The 21004-nt window shown below is 30.6% G+C and overlaps 1 protein-coding gene across 3 annotated transcripts in view; it reads right to left on the bottom strand.

Moving 5' to 3' along the window:
- MS3_00004276 (uncharacterized protein) overlaps window positions 1–21004 on the bottom strand; it is a gene marked incomplete at its 5' end in the record, with an annotated part of 68982 nt that overhangs the window by 34704 nt on the left and 13274 nt on the right. The window contains 2 exons of one of the 3 annotated variants that reach the window (XM_051212186.1): window positions 6336–6412; window positions 17244–17641. In XM_051212186.1, the coding sequence (XP_051073324.1) occupies window positions 6336–6412; window positions 17244–17641 (475 nt within the window). Of the gene's footprint in view, window positions 1–6335; window positions 6413–17243; window positions 18368–21004 lie in introns of those variants that run through there. The other 2 variants (XM_035734195.2, XM_051212187.1) reach the window with 2 other exon arrangements.

The raw sequence follows: 21004 nt of genomic DNA, 5'->3' as shown, positions 1-21004 counted from the left end.
CAGTTATATGCCTTCTAAACAATTTACCATTTCATAATATAAATATTTTCTTAATGGTTGAAATCATGAGTCAGTTGAAGCTAGACCACCATGTAAAATCTGGAAGCACTGGACGGTTGTTTCGTCCTATTGTGGGACTCCTCAACAGTGGGCATCCACGATTCCGCCTCGTGAGATTTGAACCCAGGACGAAATGGCCGCCCAGTGGTTCCAAGTTTTCCATGATCGTCTAGCTTCAATTGACTCATGATCTCAACCCTTAAAAATTACTAAAATCTTCACAAAACCCCTTCTGAAAATAATATAAATAATTTATTTTGAAAAGTTGCAATAGCATTAACTAAGGTAATATTTCGAATTCACTGAAACATAATGATGTAAAACAAAAAGTTAGAGAGTAATCAATGAAACAGAATGACCTTTATCATATATCCGGAAAGAAATTGTTCATTTTGTTGTAATCAGTAAATGTTCATGTATTTACCAATTCAATCACTCCAATGAAACAATTAGTATCGAATTGTGTTCTAAGAGTTTACCTTTTCGTACTCATGAATAGGTTACAGAATAGCTAAACAGTACCGTATCCAATATTTTACTCATTAATTGCAAAAGGAACATATTACGAGCATAAATCAATTGTCTTCAGTAGATTATCGTGTTACTAATTGCCTGTCAAAATCTATCCCATTCAAAGTCCTTCAAACGATAGAATGAACAGCTATTCGAATCAACTAACAGCTTCTTTTCCTTCGGCCAACCTAGAGGTTCAATAAGTCAACTGTCGTTTTAATTATAATGGTTCAAAATAGTTTGGGCATTAAGTAAATAATATTCATTATTATAGAAAATTCGTATTTCACAATAAATGATGTTAACAGCTTTATTAAATTAACAGTAGACCAGAATGTTTTTTTTAAAAATCTTAGCTTATATATGATACACGATCAGAGTTCTTTTATGCGAAGTAATTCTGTTATCGAATGAAAAAATCGATAAAGATAGATAGATGTAGACAGAAGTTGGATAACTATGAGTTATGAAAACAGCATGTATTTATGTTTCAAGAAACTTTTTATAATGTTTGTGTTGACAATTTTAGTTTTTGGTAGGTTAGTGTTGGAATCAAGTCAAATTTTATTTTAAAATCCCACATTCCTATTCAAATAATCTGAATTCTATTCTGTGCAAAGTGTGGTGTAGTATGAGACGTTCTTCATGACTTTGAAGATTATTCTAAATGAACTGTATATTAGTAGTATAAGACATCTCTGGAGATTGTTGAGTTTCCACAGCTCAAATTACTCACTGATCTTAGCTAAACTATTACTGAAAATCTAGGAGTAGAGATTGGCCGTTTTGTCCTAGTATGGAATTCTTAGTGAAAAGCCGTTACCAGCAGAGTTCATCTATGTCGGATACGAGACAATATATAAAGGTTGCACAATATCGTAAATTGACTGAAGTTTGACATTAACACCACGCAGTAGTTTCTGATTTAAGAGTTTGAGAGAAAAACTTACTCCGTTTTGTTTTCTCATTCATTGGAAAATACAAATGTCTAATACTAAGGAATCTTAATTATGAAATGACCTAATTTGACAAATTGACAGATGAGTATCAATGTCAAGGTTGGACTTGAGAATTTTAAATAAGTTGAGCAAAACTGTAATACAATCTTTCTACTCATTGATATATATAATTATTATTAATTTACAGATAGCCTTTCCCTTTGAATCCTCATCACTCAATTTTATTATTATTACCATTATTATGATTATTATTATTATTAAAAATACATCGACAATTTAACTAGTAATTATACCACTTTACTATTTCCTACTGAATTCTTATCAGTTCATATGTTACACAATGATTTGACTTGATTTATAAATAACATAAGTATTTCTATCATCTTATATGTTGCCCATATTCATTCTGATTATTAATTCCATAATTTAATGTTCATGTTAACACTGTGTGTTAATCACTCCAATACTAACAATTTTATTTCACCTTAAAAACATAAATTCTCAGTTTAAAGTAGTGGAAATGATAGAATTTTATTCAGATTACGAAGTTAAGTTAAACAACAATTGAAATCCCAGAAACACTAGACTCTCATCTCATTCTAGTATAGGACTCCTGGAAAGGGAGTATGCAAGACCTCATGATCGAAAATCGAACCCAGTACCATCGATCTTGAGCAGGAATTTAGATCAATTCGTGATATCAAATATAAATATATATATATATATATATAGGGAGAGACTAAAATGCCTTGAAGTTTGATCACGATATACTTTCTAGTTTAGTGATTCTCAGCCAAGCAGTTAACAAAGAGACTATAAAAATCAACAAGATTATTAATCAGTTCATTCAATGTCGTTTAGAATGGAAGTAATAATAGTAGTAGTAACGGCCAGAATCTCTACTAATATAAAGTCCATAAACAAAGCATAAATTTGATACTGTAAATTAATTCAGATAAATAAATAATTAGAAGGGGCTAAAAAAACGTTTGGAAATTTTCACTATGCATCTGCTAAATTTTATCTTATAATCGAAAGTGTACTACTGAAATATCATAAGTAAACTGGATGAAAATATATTCAGAAAAATAGATGTTGATCTTCGTTGATAGTATTTATCGTAATTAAAGTTAGAAATTCATCTTATTTGATTTCAATCCTATGGACTCAATCTTGTTTGAAAGTAAACCGGTAATTCCTTGATGAAACCTGATGAGAACAGAGCCAAATTCCTAATTGATGGGAGTGAGAGCATAGATTATTAAATTCATAGGTGTATATACCGTGAAATCTGCTCTTCAGTTTCAGTTGGTCTTTAATATTTCTCCAACTGATTTCAATTTTCATGATGATCACCTTCAAACTATTTGATATTCATCTGTATAAAGTGTTGTGGAGATTATTAAATGTTATTGATATCACGGACCAACCTATGATAGACATCTGTTGAAAATCTGGAAGCACCAAATATCTGTTCCCTTCTTGTAACAGACTCCTCAACAGTGAGCATCAACGACACCACCACATGGGATCGGAATCAAGAAATTCGATCTACATCAAGAGTGCTTAACCTCTAGACAACTGAGATTATATCTAATGATGTATATATTACTAAATGAATAAATACTGTTAGATTTCTCCACATTGATCCATTAATATCTTACTTATCTATAGAGCTGAACATCAATAATTCGAGCTATCATACACCCATCTATAGAGTATATACACATGGTATAAAATTTACTTCAATGTATAATCTTTTTCTGTCAGTCTAATGAATATACCATAATGAAGTAAGATATAATTCCATCAAACTGTCCGTCTACTAAAAAAAAAGAACAGTATAATTTAAAAGTTTCAAAAACATTTAGGACTTTGATATACATTATCATTGATATTACATTTCATGATTTGAATCGTTACATTAAGATATTAATAATAATTTTAGAATTGAAATGAACACTTCACAATGAAATCAGCCAGGTAATAGAATTTAATATTAATTCAATTGAATGTTTCATGTAAGATACAATGTTGCATTAACAAATAATTATGTTATAGCTCATACAGTATTAGTAATAGTAGTAATAATAATAATAATAATAGTAATAATAAGGTTTATAAATTTCACTAAATTATAATGCAAAAACTAATAAACTTGTTTACTATTTATTATATCATTAATTTTTTTTTAATAGTAAAAATAAAGTAATTACGTATAATTAACTTATTAATGAAAAGGTTAAAAAAGGCTATATTAATATAAGTTTATGATTAAATTATGGACTAAACAATGTGATTCAATGTGTATATATATTCTTTTTGGCATTTAATTAACATGATGCTTATTCATTGGATCATAGTTATTTACAGTACTTCATAATAATGATGATGTATTATTTCGAATAGTAATTCAGTTATGATTGACAAGTTATTATTATTATTATTATTATCAGAAGGGGGTTTTGTGGAGATTTAAGTAATTTAATAGTTGAATTCATGAGTCAATTAAACTTAGACCATCATAGAAAACCTGGAAGCACTGAACTACCGTTTCATCATAGCATGGGACTCCTCAGCAGTGTGCATTTATGACTCTGCGCATGGGTTTCGAACCCAGGACTTTTGACCTCGTGAGCGAACGCTTAACATCTAGACCACTGAGTAGTCATTTAACAGTGTTAATGGATAACTTCAACCAATCCACGAAATTGCGGAACCATCTTCCATTTTACTGAAGTAGATACCTGTCTCTACTCGACATGGATTAGCTCCATTGGTCACGGCTTCTGACTAGAACTTAGAGAATTCCTTCACAAAGCTAGTCACTAATGAGCACATAGTAAATATCATCATGAAGTTATGGAGATTGTTGAGTGTTTCCAGGTTTTCAATGGTGGTCTAACATTCATCGATTCATGATCTCGATCAAAATAAATAGATTGATTTTATTTATCCGTATTTGTTCCTATTATTTTATTAAACGACGCTAATCCATCTACCTGTTAAATAGATCACAATGAACGAATTCACCCACTTGACTTGATTGCATGAATAATAAAGAAACTAGATCAATCGAACAGAAAACTATTAAATAAACCATTATCATATCTTGTTTAAACAATTTGAATGTGTTAACTAAAGCAATGGTGAAAGAAATACAAAGAAATAAATTCAAACACATATATCTATCTTTTCACGTATGACTGGCATTATTCTACATTGACTTGTAAGAATTTCACATTTATTGACTAAATAATCCGTTTATTACTGTAACTAATAGATAATCCGTGCTATTCTAATTATGTAATACAATCAGTTTAGGCAGAATCACTTTTTATTTTATTTTAATTTTCAGACAATAATCATTATTAAGTCGAAAGAGAGTAGAAAAGATTAGAATAACTTGGATTTGAATAAAAGTCCAAGAATATAAACATACAAAATGATTTCATAGAAAATATTTTGTTTTATGCTTAGATGAACACAGCGTAATAATAATAATAATAATAATAATAATAGTAATAATACAATTATATGAACGAAGTATATTCTTTTCAATGAATTTCTCATCAGGTTCTATAATTATAAATCCAAATTGGTAATCCATAAAATTGGCCAGTTTTATTATTATTGTTATTATTATTATTATTATCTTGATCATGGTTATTATTATTATTACACTTGATAACCGTTTTGAAGAATTTATTCAGCATCCACCCCTAAATCTACTATATTTGACCTAATTCATAGTATTCTACATATTACGTAATTTCTGATTTGTAATTACATTATTTTCTCTCTCATCCCATGTTGACCATATTTATTCTGATCCTTTATCGCACAATTTCATTTCGCTTATAAACTGATTCAAGTTAATACTTTATATTAAACAGCCCCAACATTAACGATTTGATTTGATATGATAAAGAACAATCCTTGATTCACATATTACAATTTCCAAATGATGTACTCTGCCTTAAATCTGGCCAATTTTATAGATTATTAATTTGGATTTATGAATTGTAGAACCAGATGAGAAATTCATTGAAAAGAATATCCTTCGTTCATATAACTGTGTTTTAATAATAATAATAATAATAATAATAATAACCGGAATAAATGTCACAATGAACTAGTAACTAATGGATCAAACTGTACAAAAATCTGTATTCTATTTGAAATACAATTCTGATTAGTTTGATTAATCTATTAATCAGACTACCTGGTATATTCTAATTAGCAATAATAAAAGTTCTTTATTTCATATCCATTCAATAAATAGAATCTCTTCTTAATATAAAATCATTTTTCAAGTTAATAAAATATTCTACCAACAACAAAACAACTCTTTGAACAGAAAATTTGTATCCATTTAATCAACCAAAATTATCTGTCTTTAACTTCATGATTAATCAGTCAGTTAGTCTACTTTAATGTAAATACATCAAGGATTATTAAATGTGAGTATGTAATTAACGATAATCTTAAATAAACCATTGACTATTAAACTCTATGTGGTATTCATACATAATTCATTTGTAATTTCGTCCATAAATACTCATTATTATTGTAAAACCCTAAGAATATATTCTTTTTTAAAAAGAACTAATTTTATAGACGAATTTGTAAGAAAATCATGTTGTTTAGCTATGATTATAAATTACTGTAGCAGCAGCCTGTGCATCAGTAGGCCTCCATATACACAAAGGAAAAAGTAAAATCCTGAAATACAACATGGAGAACACCAATTCAATCACACTTAATGGTGAAACTCTAGAAGATGTGGAATCCTTCACGTACCTGGAAGCATCATCGATGAACAAGGAGGATCGAATGTAGGCGTAAAGACAAGGATTGGCAAAGCAAGAGCCATATTCCTACAATTGAAGAACATATAAAACTCAAAACAACTATCAACCAATATCAAAGTGAGAATCTTCAGTACAAACGTCAAAACAGTTCTATTGTATGGAGCTGAAACTTGGAGAACTACAACAACCATCATCAAGAAGGTATAAGTATTTATAAATAGTTGTCTACGCAAGATACTCAACCAGTTTCCAGCTGAAGAGGAAATTAGAAAAATACATTGGAAATGGATAGGACATACATTACGAAATCACCAAACTGCATCACGAGATAAGCGCTAACTTGGAATCCTGAAGGGAAGTGGAAAGAAAGAAGGATAAAGTATGAATAACAACTGGAAAGAGCTGGAAAGGATTGCCCAGGATAGGGTTGGACGGAGAATGCTGGTGAGCGGCCTATGCTCCCTCAACAGTAACAGGCGAAATTTACTTACTTACTGATGATTACAAATGAATACATTTAGTCGGGATTCAGGTTTCAGGTAAGCACTGCTGAAAAGTCCTTTGACGTAACAAAATATCTGTTCAGTGCTTCCTAGTTTCACCAAGTTTTTATTGCTACAGTCACTCTGTGAAGCAAGGTATGTTCAAATAAATGTATTCGTTTATTATTTATTACCTGAAAACCAGTTACAAGATCTACTGAATGACGTGTACTCATTATATATATCTTCATAAAGGCTATTACGTAATTTAGAACAGTTGGTTATCAAACTCTTTGATACGTATTCCGAAATTATATTCGATAAGATTCCCTTTGTTCTTTCGACATATGTCCTGCTAAAATTACATGTAAATACATAAATATAACTAGAAGAAACTAGAGCTCTGTCATTTAACAGATTTTTAGTTTTATATGTGACAAACAAATTGGCTACGTTGAACTTTCGTGCAATATCAGCCCAAAATCGACATTTACCCTGCAATGGTTAGAAATTTGTCTTATTTAATTTTTGAATGGGGGTTTGTAGAAATTGTAATAATTTTAATAGTTAAATTCCACACGGTTTAGCTTACATTGACTCATGAATTCAACTATTAAAATTGTTTAGGTTTGCCTAATTTTGATCATTTATACTGTAAATATATCGCTTGATTATTTAATTATGTGTGTATATGAGATGGACGATAGTGATAGTGATGTATGGAAAACCTTTCCTATAATGTCAGTTATGTAATAATTAGACAAAGTGACCTAACAGTGAATTTTGAAATCAGAAGACAACATATCAATACTTTCCATAGAAGTTATAATCATCAATAAATCTAGAAAGAAAGTTTTGTGGATATTTTAGTAATTTAATAATTTATTCATGAATCCATTGAACGTAGATCACCATGGAAAGCCTAAAACGATTGGATAATCGTTTCGTCCTATCATAGGACTCCTCAGCAATACGCATTCACGATTCCTCCCCGCGAGATTCAAACTCAGAACCTATCAGTCTCATGTGTGAACACTTAACGTCTAGACCACTGAGCTGACATCCATAATCAATAAAGATAAATTATTATTCTATTTATTTTCCTTTCAAAAACATACCTAAAAGATAATTAACATTTTCTATATATTTAGTAACTATGCAATACAATATTGCAGAATAAATATGAACTGATTTAACTTAAGTCAATTGTTTAATGTTTATATACTTAATGATTATATGTAGTTATATTACTAAATGGTCACTTTTCATTATATGAACTATAATTGAACATTTGAATTAAGTATAAATATGAATTCAGGTTATTATTGTATTATTAATTTATTGATGATTATCATATCTATAGAATGTATATGGATATATTATCCTTTGATTTTATAATTCATTGTTACGTCACTAAGTATGTCTAATTACTATATAACTGACATGATAGGATAGGTCTTCTCTCTCTCTCTCTCTATCTATCCATATATATATTACATCTATAATATCACTATCACCATTGTCCATCTCCTATACACATAATTAAATAATCAAGTGATATATTTACAATATAAATGATCAAAACTAAGCAAAACTAGATTAAATAAAATAAAATATTAAAACCATTAGGTCACTGATACTAATAATTATGATCATTGTCATTCTTTGTTTTATTATTATTATTATTTTAGAATTTTACTTCATTTGAAAAATTCAATATTTTAAACAAACAAGTATCTATGATAGTTTTGAAACTTGATTACGTCACAAAAATTTTTACAAAAAAAAAGAGTAACGTCTCCAAACAACAAACAAAACAAACAAATAAATGAAACAATGAAACCTTTTTAAATTTTTATAAAGATTTTTTTTAAAAAAAATCATGTAAATGTTATGCAATGGTTGATTTTGAATTAGCTGATGTCGCCATACGGATTAAATTCAAAATAGGTAACCTTTATGTATACTTGCATAGTTAATATAAATTTTATTCATATCAAATCTCTTTTCATTCTATAATTACACTAACTGAAATATCATGTTTTGACCAGATGAGGAAAAACTAATGGATTAGTTCATCGATAAAATATAATCTCATCAGGTTAAGGTTTGTTTTAGGATTAAAGGTTAAGATTTAAGGATGGTACCGATTTACCTGCTATATGCAATACACAGGGACAGAATTGAGCATTCGATGCGTTCAAAACCATCATTTTAAACTTATAGTGACAAAAACTAATTTTCTGCCATCATTTTAAACTTTTTGGGCAGTATACAAAAGTATTTCCATTGCTTGTTTTACGTGGTATTTAAATTTCATGCAAAAACCGAAATATAGAGTTCACGATTCTGATAGGCTCTTTTCTACACTATGTTTGTACATCAGGATGCTCTAGAGGGTCAAAGTAAGATAAGATGAACTGATTACCAATTACTTATAGGACCTCTATTAAGTGTGATAAAGAGTGTTAGAACAAGCGTACTTTGAAAATATATAAAATCACATTAACAGATGACCTTGTTAGAATAAAATATACTAAATGTCCAATGTTTAGGTTAATTTGATTACATTGGCAAACCCTAAACTGAGCAAAATAATCACAACATATCCGATGGCCACTCTGAGATTGAAAAATAGATTACCTAGACTAGTCAGAAAGTTATATAGGTAAGTGTTTTAAAAAGTTATTAGCACGACATATTATTGTAAATGATTGCTTCATATTGGTTGTATGCCATGTTTGTACTAACTGAGCCAAAATCGAGCTGTTAACAGTTTTAACTGTACCACTGCTGAGTCACTCTGTAGACGCCCAACTTCGTGACCAACAGGCAGGATTCCATAAGGATCGACCGTGTACAGACCGAATTGCAACTCTACGGATCATTGTGGAACAATCAACTGAATGGAATTCATCACTCTACATCGACTTCATTGACTACGAAAAGGCATTTGATAGCCTGGACAGAACAACACTATGGAAGCTTCTTCGACACTACGGCGTATCTGAGAAGATAGTCAATATCATACGGAATTCCTACGATGGATTAAACTGTAAAATCGTGCATGGAGGACAATTGACAAACTCGTTCGAGGTAAAGACCGGTGTCAGGCAAGGTTGCTTACTCTTACCCTTCCTCTTTCTCCTGGTGATCGACTGGATCATGAAGACGTCAACATCTGGAGGGAAACATGGGACACAGTGGACATGTAGGATGCAGCTGGACGACCTGGACTTCGCAAATGACCTGGCTCTTCTATCGCACACGCAACAACAAATGCAGGAGAAGACGATCAGTGTAGCAGCAACCTCAGCAGCAGTAGGTCTCAATATACACAAAGGGAAAAGCAAGATTCTCCGATACAACACAACATGCAACAATTGAATCACAATTGACGGAGAAGATTTGGAAGATGTAAAAACCTTTACTTATCTAAGCAGCATCACTGATTAACACGGCGGATCTGATGCAGATGTGAAAACGCGGATCGGCAAAGCAAGAGGAGAATATCTACAACTGAAGAACATCTGGAACTCAAAACAATTGTCAACCAACAACGAGGTCAGAATTTTCAATACAAATGTCAAGACAGTTCTACTGTATAGGACGGGAACCTGGAGAACTACGAAAGCCATCATCCAGAAAATACAGGTGTTTATTAACAGTTGTCTAGGCAAAATACTTCGAATCCGTTGGCCAGACACTATCAGCAACAACCTACTGTGGAAGAGAACAAACCAGATCCCAGCTGAGGAAGAAAACAGGAAGAAGCACTGGAAGTAAATAGAACACACATTGAGGAAAACACCCAACTGCGTCACAAGGCAAGCCCTCACATGGAATTCTCATGACAGAAGGAAAAGAGGAAGACCAAAGAACACATTACGCCGAGAAATGGAGACAGATATGAGAAAAATGAACAAAAATCGGACAGAACTGGAAAGGAAGGCCCAGGACAGATTGGACTAGTTCGAAAATGCTGGTCAGCGGCCTATGCTCCATTGGGAGAGACAGGCGTAAGTAAGGAAGTATGTATTGCTGAGTCACACTGGGAGGTGCTCGCGATCACGAAAATACAAATTCCTAAAGTAGTATGAATGCCTTTGATTGTTCTTCAACCTCATCTAAGGAGCACATGCTCTTGATTCTAAAGTGAAATGTCTTAATCAGGTTCCTTTTATATTGTAGTGGAACAAAACCAAGTAAATCTGTATATTGTCCAGTTCAAATAGTTTTCTTGTTCAAGTTTTGTTTTAGTGACCCATCTATTCTCTTTGTGAGTAAAACGTCCAGAAAGGCTATTTTACCCCTATTTTCTTTTTCACATGTGAATTTAATAGAAGGATGAACTTCATTACCTTGCTGGAGTATCAATATCCGGTCAGTATGGTAGTTACTGATTTGTAATTACACTATTATCTCTCACCCCATGTTAACCATATTTATTCTGATCATTCGTCTTACAATTCCTACTAACATCGAAACTTATTCAAGTTAACAATTCATATTACTTATTCTAACATTAACGATTATATTTTATTTAACAACCATAAATTCATGTGCTATAATCTTCAATGATGTACTTGGCTTCAAACCTTGTCATTTTTTGAATTATTAATTTGGATATATAATTGTAGAACCTGAAGAAAATTTACTAAAAGGAATCTTCTTCGTTCACGAATCTATGTTTCAATATGATTGGAACTCTTTAACGAGTCTTTTTTTGTTCTAATCCTTTAATTAACAAGTAATTTGAACTTGGCAAACATTAATATCTTACTTCCGTAGGATATCTTCAAGATTGAGTAGTTTGAATCAACTCGTTTACATCAGATTTTAGTTATTTAAATGTGAATGATTTAATTCTTTAAAAGGGTAACTTTTTGTAACTATGGTATTAATGAACAATCATCGGACGGATTCGTTAAAAATTTTCGGAATAAATTTCTGCATATTTGTTGACATGTTGAAGCAAAGCTCAGATTAAAACATAGTTTCAAAATTAAATTGTTGATTCCTGTTTACTAACAGAGAAAGATAAACAATCATTTGATCAGAGGATTTTGCTGTATTTTCTGAACGTTTCCGACAAATTTAATAGTAATCATACAAATACGAGAACTTCTCAGTACCTTCCATCTTACTATAATACAAGATATTAGGAGACAACAAAGAACTATTGACTGTAAAGAATAATTTTTATGTAGTAGAAATACAAATACACATTTTAAACCAACCTAAAAATAACAGAGGGGAAATTAATTAGCGGTTATTTCCTGATACCAATCCCGCCTGTAGCTCTTCTAGGGTTACTGCTGGTGCAAAGCCCAGGTAAAAGAGGGTTGGGCATGGAGTCAGCATTCCCATCCCGTAGAAAACAAACTAGCTAAAAAAATCCATCTAAACCATATAAACTCTGCCTTAGGAGTTGAAGGGTCTTCATACACAAAAATTATGACTACTCATAGGGACAGCCAAGATTCTTCGGGAGTTGCGAGGCCAATGCCCCTTCGGACAACCAGAGAAACAATTATTATAGGTACATGGAATGTCTAGACTGAGGGGATTAATCAAACATCTATGGAATTGGGGGGATAAAACTTGGCGATATTCGTAGTAAGTGAAACCCATCGAACTCGACCTGGATAGACAGAGATACTATTGTACTCTGGTCATGAAGAAAAAAATACTCTACACAAACAAGAAGTTGAACTGATGCTATCCAATGAAGCACGAAAAACACTTATAAGATGGGAATCTCATGAATCCAGAATCATCGAAGCATCCTTCAAAACAAAGAAGAGGTGATCACAATGTTATCCAATACTATGCACCCACCAATGGCAACGATGACAATAAAAATCAAGATAAACTATCCAATAAGATTACTTAAACTACGTCGCAGCATAAATAAGGGTCTACATTAAAAAGTTTCTATCTTTAATCTTAACACTTTTCATTCACATCACATGTCTCTTACACACTAAAGCAAATACTCACTTTAAACATTGTTAACGTTGATTGGACGACCTAATTAGTACACACTTAACCAGAGAATCATGTATCTATTTATATTCGATAATTTTGATGTTTGATTATATTTCCTTGAAAAAGATTTAACCAGATTGCCAGGCAAAACGTAGGATTTACTTCAAATTCATTCGCTGATATTTTACAAATACATTCTTCCTCTTTAATATTCCATATTATAATCTGCCAAAATGTATTCTAACTCCATATCAATTAACTTAGTTCATTCTAAATGTTTTAGATCTAAAGTATTATACACTTATTTCACTTTCAGGATTAACACTATCATTTTAAGTTATAATCAACTGAAAAGAATATATAAAAATAAATGAATTCGTTATTATTTTGTTTCTTACAATAAACGGTGAGACTATAATTTACGGACGACATTTGAGCGATACTAAAGTGACCTTGAGAGTGTCCACCTAGTAACTAGGGCCATATGAAGGTTATGAACCTGTGTGAGGTATTAGAATTATGATTTATATTTGATGGTTAAGGTTAGAAATTAGATTTAGGGTTTTCATCACGAACTTATATAAGATATAATGCCAAAACGCTATTTAACCAAATGGATGAGTGAATTTCGCGCCAAAATCTGAGACTTATTATCTTATACCTGATTGGTTCGTCCATAAATTATAGTATCGCCCATTAAACATATACTATTTAATGATAATTGTTACTTTTCATTTAAGGAAAAATTGCATTTTCCTACAATAATTGTATTACACATAGATTGATACATACTTTTTATACAAAACAGAAATATTCATAATTCGAATTTCTTAGATGATTAAAACAAAACAACGAATATACCATCATAAACTAAAACTTTAAATTAAAGAATAAAGTTGATGATCTATTCATAAAGTATAAAATTAAGTGATAATATAGCTGGTACATGTGTCATCTATGTTGTAATGTCTTTTTTTTTTGTTTTTCTTCACTAAATGACTACAAAGTTAATCATGTCTATTCCTGTTATCAGTAGTTTAGGTACTAATAGAAAGATTAACTGATCAAATCAACTTTTCAACAATAGAGAAAAAAATAATAAAGTTACATCTTCTGTATGGTATAATATTTAATTTTCAGCATGTGATTAGTTGGATACAAGATCATTCATGATTGAAGTGTGTTAATATTATTTTTTAAAATAATCAATGGATAGAATTTGATAGATAAAATAGATAGATGAAATAGTTTTATACTCCTATACTTCTATTCAGTGGAATAAAGATTATACTTTGGCAAAATGTAATTGATAGAAAGATAATTTTTCATGAAAGTTATACAAACCCTTTTTATATTAGTTATAACAAACAAAAAGATTCTATACATAAATATCTTTTAGAAAATCATTAATGTCAATAAGAATGAGATAAAAATTATCAGTTTCAGAGTTCTAATTGAAAAGAACAGATCCAGCGAGAGGGATCGTGGATGTGCACTGTTGTGGAGTCCCACAATAGGACGAAATGGCCATTCAGTGCTTCCAAGTTTTCAATGATGGTCTAACATCAATAGGTTCATGATCTCAATCAAAAACTTAATAATCTTCACAACCCCTATACTGTTAAAAGAAAACTAATTTTGTTTTAAAGGTAAACGTAATTCGACATCGGTTTCATTCAATAACGAAGTTTATTAGTTTTTTTATTGTCAAAAGAATATTAAATTAGATTGTATACTCTGTTGAGAAATATGAAACTTTTAAGATACACCGACAAAAATTATATGGGAATGGGGGTTTGTGGAGATTAAAGTAATGTTAACAGTCAGCTCATTAATTCAACTATTAAGATCCTCACAATCTCTACAAACCACCATCCTAATAATAATCATGTGCTCACTATTGATTGACTTCAAGATGAATTGTCTGCAGTTCTAGTGAGAAGTCGTAACCAGTGGAGTCTAATCTGTGTCGCGTAGAGACAGATAGCTATCTCAGACAATGGATGAATGGTTGCACAAGATCATGGATCAATTGAAATTAGACAAAAACATCGTTGGATGCCGACCCAGGGGTCTAGAGGTTAGGCGTTCATGCACAAGACCGAAGGTTCTGGGTTCGAGTCCCCTTGGTACGGGATCATGGATGCGCAATGTTGAAGAGTCCCATGGTAGGATGAAACAGTTTCCAGATTTTCCATGGTGGTCTAGCTGACATCGAATCATGAATTCAACTATTAAAAACTATATGATATACCTAGTAAAATTCATTTAAAAACGCCTAATGTTCTTTTCAAATTTTAAATGTTGGTAGTGAAAATCTCAGTCAAATGTTTTCAATCTGGACTATTTCATGTATAGTTGCATTAGGAATCGATAGATAATGTGTTAGCCACTAAGCAATGAACCATCAGTAACCTTTTCTAGGCGAATATTACATCAAAGATCCAATTATTATTTTTATGATTTATTATTAATTGATATATTTATTCTCTACTTCAATAATTGTTTTTCCATACGTTAATTAATTTTAGTTTGTTAGGATTTGAATTATTCTGTCGTTGATGTTATTGTCTGAATTTTGATCAGTTTTATTTGATATATGTGTATTTTGTATTGAGTGCTTCAATATAACAACTCAACTAACGAGACTTAAATAGGTTAAAATCGGCGTCCTGAATTCCATTGTCAACTACAATTCATCTCTTCTATAAAGTGTTAACTATAAATTGTACCAATCTTTCAAGCGTTTTATGAGTTAATTATCACTTAAGCTGAATGCTATAAGATGATTAAAATGCAAATAATAGACTAAACTGATAAATACATGCAACGAATTATTTATGACTTATAGGATCCGGTGAGAATATCTCTGAATATGAGGTAAATATACATCATTGAATCATTTTATAACTGAAGTCAACCGAAAAAAAAACATTTTCTGAATTTCGATTTTGCTTCTGCTGGTATTTATGATTATTATTATAAAGTTAATCTAATTTCAAAAAGTAACTCAATATTATGTACATCCACGTAATTTAACGTTTACCTTCTGAATTTACTGTCTGGGAATATTAATTTTTCTAACAGAAACTATTAAAAACAATCACTATAAAGTTTACGGGATAAATTGAAAAACAAAAAAAAATTGCCTCATCTACTCAAAAAAAGATCTTTTATATAGTTTACGGTGAGACTGTAATTTATGGATGACATATGAACGACACTAAAATGACCTTGAGAATGTCCACCTAATAACTAGGACCATACGAGGGTTATAAACCAATATGAGGAAATAGGATTATAATTTATAATTGTTGGTTAAGGTTAAGAATTAAATGAAAGAATTTCGCTCTAAAATTCGAGACCTCTTATCTTATACCTGATTGGTTCGTCCATAAACTACAATCTTGCCATAATTAAAACAAAATGAAGAGAAAAACACTGGGAATAATTCGATTTTTAGGTTAAATTTTAATCCTGATTAAAATACTCAAAACATTTTTAATCGACTTTTGTTAAATAGAATTCTTATTTAGCAAAGTGTGAAAGGTACAATGATTAACTAGAAAAATTATGGTAAATTCGATTCAAATTCTCAATAAAAAAAAACACAGAAACAATGTTGTGAAAGAAATAACTTTCATGTTTCTTAAATTTTTTTATCCGCTTCCCTCCTACCTAGATACTCTAGTCGTATAGTTTATTTTTTTCATTTAGTAGCATACGATAGTTTTGAAGATATCTCTGCCTGTTGCAATTAATTTACTAACTTGTTTGTTATTCTATGTATATATCTATACCTTAGTGCTGACTGATTTTAATCTATCTCCAAATGTAAACTGATCTCTGTCGAACACTTTACTGTGTACCTACCATTTTAACAGTACTTTTTAAATGCACTAAAGTTCAAACATAACGGTTCACAATGGTCAAAAGATTATTCTGCTGGATTTTAGGTTTTACTGAAATGTATTAACAAGATATATCTCTAAGTTAAGCCTTTCATCAGGATCAAAATTATTTCCTAACCTATTAAATTTATACCTCTAATTTCAAAATGTTTTCTTGTATTGATGAGATTCTGTTTAATTATATAATCTTTCCTACCTCCCTAACAATTAATTTACTTATTCCTTTACTGTAGTTGTCAAATAACCCATAGATTAGAGGAATTGGTATATTCTTAAACTTTCAGTTAAAACATCAGAAGGATACATCTGTACTAACAAGTATTACACTAAACATAAACCTGAAATACGAAACCACATTGTACTGAACAGTAAGGAACCTTAATATATACATTCATGATATAGAGTAACAAATTTGTCGTTAATGAATCAAAAGCTGATTATAAAACATAATAAGACAAGGTTTTCATAAATACCCATCAAAAAATGAACAAACATAAATATGTGTAAACATACTTGGATAGAATTGATATAGCCCATCCATCTACAGCGATATCTTGTGTTGCAGCAAGGAATGTCAATCCGAAAAATGCAACTGTTAAACGTATAATATCAACTGGATGATGTGTACCCAATGGACTCCATGGATTATTTGGATCACGTCCTAACCAACTATTTATATAATTGGCTAAAATAATTAATTCAATTCCAATAGCATATTGTGTTGGAATAAGCCATGTTTTTCGACGTCCAATATGTGTACTATAAATTGAATCAATGATTGGAGCCCAAGCTAATTTGAATGAAAATGGCCAGATTACCAATGAAAATGTAGCTTGTGCTTGATAACTTCCGGTATAATAACTTGATTGTAACATAAATGGAATAGATGCAGCTAGACCAATAGGTATACCCTAATTATAAAACAGTGATAAAAGAAAATAACATCAAGTTATTAACATGTATATACGTATATGTTATATTTAAGAATGTTCCATAAGTTAACTTCTAAAAAACGTAAAATATCAAAGGTATACAGAAGTTTGATGCATCATTGGATGGCGGATCGGTGGTCTAAAGGTTAAGGGTTCGCGCACGAGACCGAGGGCCCCGGGTTCGAGTCCCGCGTACGAGATCGTGGATGTGCACTGTTGAGCAGTCCCACATTAGAACAAAATGGCCATCCTATGCTTCCAGGTTTCCCATGGTGGTCTAGTTTACATCGACTCATGAATTCGAATATTAGTTTGCTAAAGTATTGATATTTGAGACAGTTTTCTAGTTTCATAGTTGCTTCTTATGTCAAGTTAAGAGAATTATCAGTCAATTGCATTTGCTACATATAAATGCTTTGAATCTGTTCCCAAAAGCAGTTTGCATCAAAGTGTAAATACATGCCAATGACGTATTTAATAACCGCACGTTTACTGTACACATGAATATAACTTGGCTTGTCGTAATTGTAAAATTCTAATCAGTCTACAAAATTTATCTTGATGTGATCAAGAATGTTTAATTCAATTAATGTATCAATTTAAAAATTCCCATAGAATATCCAAAAACAAAGAATATTGAAACGAACATGTGTATAAAATACTGGCTGCTGAATAGAAATAATGGTAGTAATAATAATGGTAATAGTATTCACAATATCGAGTATAGTTAGGAAGACTTTATTAAAGTAATCATAACAAGAAGTTCATATGAATCAAGAAGATAAATATATAATTTGAGAATGAGACAGAGTAGATATAAACGTAGTGGGAATTAGAGGATAAGGGCTTACAAATTCTTTTTTATGTACATGGTGATTTATTCGTAGACTAAAGTATTCATTATTATTATTATCTTCATTACATGATTTACTTTGTTATTACATTGATTATAACTTCAACTCCTTATATGGTGTGGGTTACTTATATCCACATAAGTAGTATGTAACGGTGGTAAGACATAGAATATATTTCAGTAGAAGATCAATAAGGAAAGAACGGGAGCGGAACGCAATTGGTATGAAAACGCATTAACAATGAAATCTGAATGGACTGATGTTTGCAAAAGGAACAATCGAGTTTGAGATGATGGATTGATATTTTGCAAATTAACAATTTACTATATGGTTCTCAAATTTTATTGAGATGCTCTGTAATTTTGTGCTCGAATACATTCGATTGTCCCCACTGGTGTTCTTATTCACTACATTTTTTTCGAAGTACCTTTCTAATTTAGAAATAATACACTTTTTGGAGTGCTTATTGCAAAAGTTCACTAATTTTTAATATAAAACGTTAGTGAATTCATTAAAATATTATAGTTTGACTTTTATAATAATAAAATAATTCACCATTCATATCTTATTTTATATTGAAAGTGATCAATTAAGTAATCTATGAAAATTTTGTGTATCATTTTACCATTACTGAATTAAATAACATAATATATAAATATATAAGTAAATTATGTATGATATTAATTTATTCAGGGTGGCCTATTTACACACATTTAACCCACCTATTTTTTATTCAAATCATAAAAAGATATGACAAATTAATTTGTTTAATCTATAAATTTATTAATGCTTACTATATGTACTCATATATCATAATAAAATGGATTATAAATTACTTTCGATACTATTGGAACATTGTAGTTCTTGATGGATTTTGTTTTTATAATCGATTATACAACAGAATGATTATATATATATATATATATATATATATATATATATATATATATATATATATATATATATATATATTATATTAGAATTAAAGCATCTTATATATGATAGATGGTGAAAAGTAGTCATAGCAACTAAACAGATCAGAAAATTTTAGTAATTAAATACAGGTAGAAGATAGTGACAGTTAAAACAAATAAAAACATTTTGAATATATATTAAAGAGAGATTTGTTTTAAGAGATTACAAACGCGACTATAATTTGTGAACAACCTTTGAACGACTCTTAAGTGACCTTAGGGAATATTAGCCAATCAGAAAACAGTTAGTATAAAGTGAAAATATATTATACTAAACCCAAAGAATTAAAGTGGACACACTTCTTTTACATGATTCAAAATTTTTCTTTAAGGTTAGAAAGAGGTTCAGAGGTTCTAAAATCGTAATGCATACGATAGAAATCATACGTATGGCTCCATAATAGTCAGCTTCTGGATCCATGATTAGGTCGCAAAAACTCTTTCAGCCTCAACCATATAGCTTGAATATTGTTTGTGTGCTCTCCGGTTGTCAAGTCCACAAAATGCCGCTTGTGGACAACAATATGATGCATATAACTAAGTCTATGTAGGCATCCGTACGCTCTCCAATCAACCATATATATTGTAGTACCTAGCTGCAGCCAACATTACTGGTGGTTTTATTATCCAGTTCGCAATTTGTCTTGGTCTCAATCTGGATTGGGCAAAAACACCTTATACTGGCAGACTATTTCTTCCAACACATGTTACATCGAAAGACACCATCATGGTAGTCTGCATAAGGTCCACAAATCATATGATTACCACAATCACAAATAAAAGAATTTCTTAGTAGTCCCATTTGTTGCAGTCGCTCAGTTATCACGTTTTCCTTACAATCCGTTCTGAACCGATCGTACGTGAGCATCAGATACTGAATTTGGCGCTGTGACCATGAAATACCTCAAACGCTTCTGCTTGGCTCGTCCATAAATTATAATCTCATCGAGATTGGATATTTGATGCTAAGAGTTCTCTTTATTGCATCAAAATGTATTACTATTATAAATTTGGCCAATTAATGAACATTATCTTATTTATAGAATAACTTTATTACTAACTCAAATGACGTAATAGAAAACTCTTTCATTGATTTCCCACACATGATATAAATGAGTAACGAAAAGTATCTTTTCTGAAGTGGAAACTAAAACTTAGTCAAAAAAATTTTTTAAAATGAAGATAAAAATTATGGTAATAATTGAGGTTAAAGTTATTTTCAAGGGCCATCAAACTATGTAAGTAAAGTTTTGTCAAACTAACATAAGGCAAGCATTTAACAAGAACAGATTATATAATAAAGGGTATTAAGATATTAAAAACTTTGATTTTAGAATGTGAGAATAAATACTGTAGAAGAGATATTCATTAGAAACTAAGTAGATAAACTGATGAAGAAAAAAGAGAAACTGAACAAGTTAACTATTAAAAAATGTTAATACATACATTGTATGTTTTAAAAAAGGTTTATGTTTATGATTGAAAAAGAATCAATGGTAAATAGAACAGTAAAG

Source organism: Schistosoma haematobium, chromosome 1 (genome assembly GCF_000699445.3).
Source record: "Schistosoma haematobium chromosome 1, whole genome shotgun sequence".
NCBI lineage: Eukaryota > Metazoa > Platyhelminthes > Trematoda > Strigeidida > Schistosomatidae > Schistosoma > Schistosoma haematobium.
Note: the sequence above shows the minus strand (reverse complement) of the source record. Positions and strands in the feature narration are given on the sequence as shown.